We start from the raw sequence: 6,085 nt of genomic DNA, 5'->3' as shown, positions 1-6,085 counted from the left end.
TACATTGGGTAGATGAAGAGATAGGTTTATAAAATCCCCATAGGTTTTATATTTACAAATATGAATCATATCTATGATGTTTTTGTTGTTGGTGTTTTTTTTTTTTTTTTTGTAGTAACCATATATTTCAACAAAATGTATAATTATTTATATATTCAAAAAACAACATATGTACAAATATTGTGATAACACTTTAAAATGCATGACTATATTTACTTCCACGCTAATTTTTTTCAGTATAGGATGTACTTTGAAAAAAAAAAATTACTAGTACATATCGCATGTAATTACAACCAAACAGTAAGTAACACATTGAAATAAATGTGAAATTTTAAAAGGTTTTCAAAAAAAGGTCTGCATACATAAGAAGATGGGTAAAGGGGGGTTTCTTTGAAGTAAAAAGACTGAAATAGTATTTTCTAAAACATACTACAATAATCTTTCGAAATCCTTCGGATCCTCAAATCTTACACCACATTTTTTTCTTCATTGTATATCACGCAAACATGCACATACACACACCTGTGCACTTTCATACACACTTAGAAATTCTCCCTCATTGAAGCAATCTTCAATTTTTGGGGCAATTAAACACTTGTGCTTGACACTTTGACCAGTTATAATTTGAGCCAGATCACTCATTATTCATTTACACACACATGCTCACACATACAGCATACATATACTATACTATTTTGTGTGTTTTATTTACATTCAACTATTTGCATTTGTGTAATATGGTTTGACATGTTTTATTATACCAGTATTGGAATGAGGAGTTTTCATGTTTTTCGAGAATACAAAAGCATTCCCAATATGCTACATTCCCAAACACCATTAGAGACTGGAGGTATTTTGATGCCAGGCTGTGTGAACAGCTTTCAAGGGGAATGACTGTGTCCGCTGGCATCAGGCCTAACCAGCAGACAGGCACAACGCCACATGGGCACAGAATAACAAATGTTCTGCCACAGGGACAAAGAGGCAGCAGACTGCTGTGCAGCTTCAGTCTCACGTTCAGTGAAATACATGTTGCATTTTAAGAGTTCAGTAATTCTGCAGTAAATGAGTCTAGTATTATTCTGATTAAAAGTGCGGGGGGGGGGGGGTTATCTATCGTTCTTGTCATATATATTGTTTTAGTTTGCGTTTGTTATACTGGATTCACTGAATGTAGAAGCATCAAGAACAATTTGCCATCAACGTAATGTTTTTCATCTCTCCAGTAGGTGGCAGACTTCTGTTAGTGAAATCGTTCACTCACATTGTTTCTGTGGACGGTATTGCTCAGAAGCATATCATTTGGAAAGTATATGATCAAATAACTTAAAAATGATTTAAAATTAATATTAGTAATCAAGCCTTGTCTGCCATGTAAACTGAACTATGATCATGAGTAAATATGAATATATAGGCCTATAGTGAAGGAAAAGAAACTTGATCTCATAAACAATAAACAGACACATATTTCAGTCTGTTGTTTTTACCAAGAGGGAAAAAAAAACATCTATAATTTACAGCCCATTCCCCATTACCTGCAGGGGAAATACACAATTATATTAATGTTCCTTGCTTCAGTTCATTATTTAATGGTATTAAGATCTCTTTTTCGCTGTTTATGAGCTTTTTTTTCTTTCTTCGGTGATTCAACCTCTTAATTACACTGATTTAGAAGCTAATTATTTATTAGGCCTGAAGCCACCACAGAATGTTGCACTAGAACATGGGCATTTTCTTCACTCAAGCTCTACTGTTATTTGTTGTAAATCTGCTTATTCAAAGCCTGTATGTTCTAAATTATACTATTTTGTTATACTTTTTATTTTATTTATTTATTTTATTTTTTGTGCACTGCCAGTTTTCCATCACAATTTAAATTGTTGCATAAGCTACTAATATTTAGACTGGTTAAGAGGAGATAATAATGAAGTCGGTTACTTTAGTTGTAAAATGTGGGGGGAAATTGCAATATTACTTAGCATTTGCAGTTAAATTCTCATCTGCACTTGTGTGCTTCACGAGCATTTTAATTCAATAGATGTGTGTAATTTTACCCCAATGCCATTGGTTTATGTTTTACTGTGACTAATTTGAAGGTTGTGACCCTCAACATAAGCCTGAACTGTTTGTTCACTTAGCAATCAAGCACCATTGGTATTCGACCTTTAGGATATCCTGTTCATAAACATTTGTATTTCTAAAATTGTTTATCAGTAGCTTTAGTAATAATGATGATGGTGGTGATGGAATAAAAATAGTACAAGTGGAATAACATAATTTTTCCCCTCATATAAATGCATTTCTAAAAACTAAATAAATACACAAAAACACTACTTCTGCTATTAGCTACTACCACAAATAATAATAATTAATAATAACAACAAATACGTATTTATATATAAATCAGGAAGGCTTTTCTGCAGTGAGACAAACAGCTGTTCAGAAAAGTTTTGTGATTTATAGAAACGTGAGTTCCTTTGTGACTAATCCAGCATTTTCCTGCAAATTTCATGCAGCACACTTTGCGGCTGTTCACCACACAACCAGAAAAAGAAATAACTTTACACTCAAATGAAAATTAATGAAAGCAAAGTATTATCTCATTTTGGGGAATGTGTGGGGAACTTTTGCAAGCTATTTTATTCGGTACAATAGAGAAATTAAATTCATTTTTACATTTTTCTTCTTAGAAAATGCCCAAAATAGCCTTCATTGAATCTGAAATCACAATGTAATTCCGATTATTTCTTTATAAAGGTATGTAAAACTGTCATATATCAAAAAAATATGCAACCGAAATCAACATGGTGACGGCTCCATCAAGACCCACAGTGATTCAAGCTGTTCCCGACCAAAGACTTCTGATATGTGAGATCAAATAGAAATACATGTTGATCATGCACATAGAAATGTCACATTCTTATGTAATTTAATCAACACTGAAGGTGGTCCGTTTTTAAGGTGTGGGGTTTGGTGGATTACCACAAGTTCATGTTTCACTTAGATATCGGATACTGTTCAGCCTCCACTTCCTCCATCCCTCCAACAAACACATAATCTAGCATTCACATACCAAAAGATCAAAGTCAACAATTTGTTTTTATTTATTATTTTATTTATTCCACTATTTATTGCCTTTTAACTTGATGCTATTTTTGACCTTAATATTTGCCTCAGCTATGCTGTTTTATATGTGTATAAATAAACTTCAGCTGACCTTACATGCACTCCGTCTGAAAGGGGGCTCAGCTCCTAATATAGGCTACTGTCAGATGATCTTCCATCTATATTTACTACACTGTTCATTTCTCCTTGAAGATACTTTACAGTATAGAGACATTTGTAATTAATATTTCTTAAATATATAAAGGTTCTGTAGCTATACATTTCAACCAAATTTAATGATCAAGCTTTGGACATAAAATTCAGTAATTTCCAATGTAAGACAATGTGTAATATACATGTGTGGGGGGAAACAGTTAGTAAATGTTTATTTAACATTACACATTTTGCCATAATAACTATTATTACTGTTACTAATTGTTATTATTTTATCTGAAAAATTCTGTGAAACACATATTAATAAATAGTATGGCTGCATTATAATACATACTTATAACAAGCTAATATAAGATGCCATTTAAAAAGTATTAATTCCGATAGACGTGTATTATAGACTTTGCTGTCCCAGTTAATTCATAACCACTTGGCTTCAAGAGAAACACTAAACAAAGGCCGCAGCAAGAGGTCAAGACTGCCATTAACTCAACAGTCAGACCGCATTGACTTGGCTAATTCATGTTTCCTGCACAGCCTGCAAGAATAGAGTGTGTATGTCTGTGTGTGCTGTTTGAAGGAAAAAGAGAAAACGATAGAGCATTGTTTGGGTGACTGACTTCCTGAAATAAATAGACAAGTCTGTTGTCAAAGTTAAAGTTTGCGTGTGTGTGTGTGTGTGTGTGTGTGTGTGTTGCATGTTTTAATATATTTCACAAGAAGATCAGACCATAGTTCTGCATTTAATAAAAAGCTAAATATATAGTTAAAAAAATAAATAAATAGTGCACCCCACACTCTCACCTTCATCTTCTTCTTCCTTCATCCGCACACACTTGCATGTTGCATATGGGCGATACAAGTGCACTGTGTTTGGCCTAAAACCATTGTCTCTATAAACTTATCTCGATCTGTTATGATGCATTTATATTGAAGTAATTATATTAATCTCTAAATTAAGCATACATTTAAAAAAAAAAAAAAAAAACTAGGCATAAAAATAACATATAAGTTATGTCTGAATTAACGCTAAGAAATTAATTTATACGAACAAAACATTTTTATGGGTTAAATCAAATAGAAATAGCTATTTAGGTAACAACTGCAGGCCACCAATTTTTACAGTGTGTTTTCTGTGTGTATTATTATTTTATTTTATTTTATTTGTTTCATCTTTGTGACATTTCGGGACTTAGTTAAGAACTTTCAGAACTGACAGCTTTCGTAAGCATGCAATTATGAATTTACTGGGAACAGCGTTATTGTGTCGTAAATATACGAATTTAGATTTAACGTAATCTGAAAACGTGATTTTAATATACTTTATGAACTTTATGAAATAAATATAGTAATTTTAGCACGAGTCGGGGTGAATGCACGAGCATCGATCCTAAATGGCCTGCAAATACAATTCAGTATTCAATTCAATATTATGTCATATATTACATTAAATATTAAAATGTTGTATTGTAGGCTATACACTTCAATGAAATCATGCTATGTGATAATAATTAAATCATGTAGAAATTATACAAAAGTTTATTATTGGTAATTTTTATTTTATTTTATTTATTTTTAGTAGGCTATCTCAGCAGTTATTCACATTTAAGTGCTTTGGTCGGAATAAGAATTCAGCAAAACAGAACTGGGAATTAGCCTATCAGCCGTCGTTTAGGACTGTTTGTTTCTTGTGCAGAAGACAAACAAGAGCCACCAAACACAAACCTTCATCACTTTACACGACTCCGCCTTTCCGTCATAGCTAATTAAGTGAGCACTAAGTAGTCCTCAGCCTCCAGAACTCTGAACAGAACAGAGCTGTCAACGCACAGGGCTAACTGCTCATTTGTTGTTGGATAGCGATGGTGAGAGACTAGGCTAACTCATTGGACGTTGCCATTTTCGTTGGTCAGCTACTCATTTGCCAAAAGACTTTTAAATAAAATAGAATAGAATAGAACAGAATAGAATAGAAAGTGGTAGCCTAGATTTTTAAACCAACATTATATAGCCTATTGTAATTAAGAGTCTCGACAAATTTGTATACAAAGTTTTAGAACCAAAGCTGCTTTGCAACGGGTTGGATGACGACCACCAAAGTTGTCAAAGTCTGTGAGGCTATGGAGAGCCGTGGGCCGAACCCCCTGGACCACCTTCCACCACCCGCGAGTTCCAACAAGCCATTAACCCCCTTCAGCATCGCAGACATCCTCAGCAGACCGACTGTCAAGCGAACTCACAAGATTCCCCGGCTTGCAGCATCAGAGAGAGCCCGGCAGAGCATCACTAGATCACGGCAGACTCTCATCACTCAAGCATCGCCTCTGTGTGCTCTTCAGGAACTGGCCAGCAAAACGTTCAAAGGGCTCGAATTAGGTGTACTCCAAGCAGCAGAAGGTAAGAAAAGAACATGTTTAGGGATTGTAAATTAAGTTTTAGATTTTAAAAATTATCTTTTTACAATTCATCTACAAATAGGCTAGTTAAACAAGCTGCAACTGACTAAATAATGGTTACCTCTTGGGCGTAAAATTATAGGGACGCTTGGACCTGTACCAGTCCAGCGACTACCAAATTGTCCCTAGCAATAATTTTGATCAAACTGCTAAATATATGTATATGCTTTTGTAATATTTGATGCATCTGAAATATGTCAAACCATTGATATTACCTTAGAAGTTGTTATGGGGTCTGCTTTTATGTCCCCAGCGTTACCAAAAGCAAACCTACGCCCTTGTTTTATTCAAAACAATTTAATATTGCAGAATCAAATACATTGATGTACTCCAACAAAACTAAATTTTATGGT

At 33.9% G+C, this 6,085-nt stretch overlaps 1 protein-coding gene across 1 annotated transcript in view; it reads left to right on the top strand.

Annotated features, from left to right (window-relative positions):
• The first annotated feature begins 5,091 nt into the window (after positions 1-5,091).
• LOC132141924 (transcription factor LBX1b) overlaps positions 5,092-6,085 on the top strand; it is a 2,405-nt gene continuing 1,411 nt past the window's right edge. The window contains exon 1 of the mRNA XM_059551574.1: positions 5,092-5,673. Coding sequence (XP_059407557.1) covers positions 5,361-5,673 — 313 coding nt within the window. The 5' untranslated portion in view covers positions 5,092-5,360. The remainder of the gene's footprint in view (positions 5,674-6,085) is intronic.

Source organism: Carassius carassius, chromosome 6 (genome assembly GCF_963082965.1).
Source record: "Carassius carassius chromosome 6, fCarCar2.1, whole genome shotgun sequence".
Taxonomy (NCBI): domain Eukaryota; kingdom Metazoa; phylum Chordata; class Actinopteri; order Cypriniformes; family Cyprinidae; genus Carassius; species Carassius carassius.
This window is presented reverse-complemented; position numbering and strand designations above follow the sequence as displayed.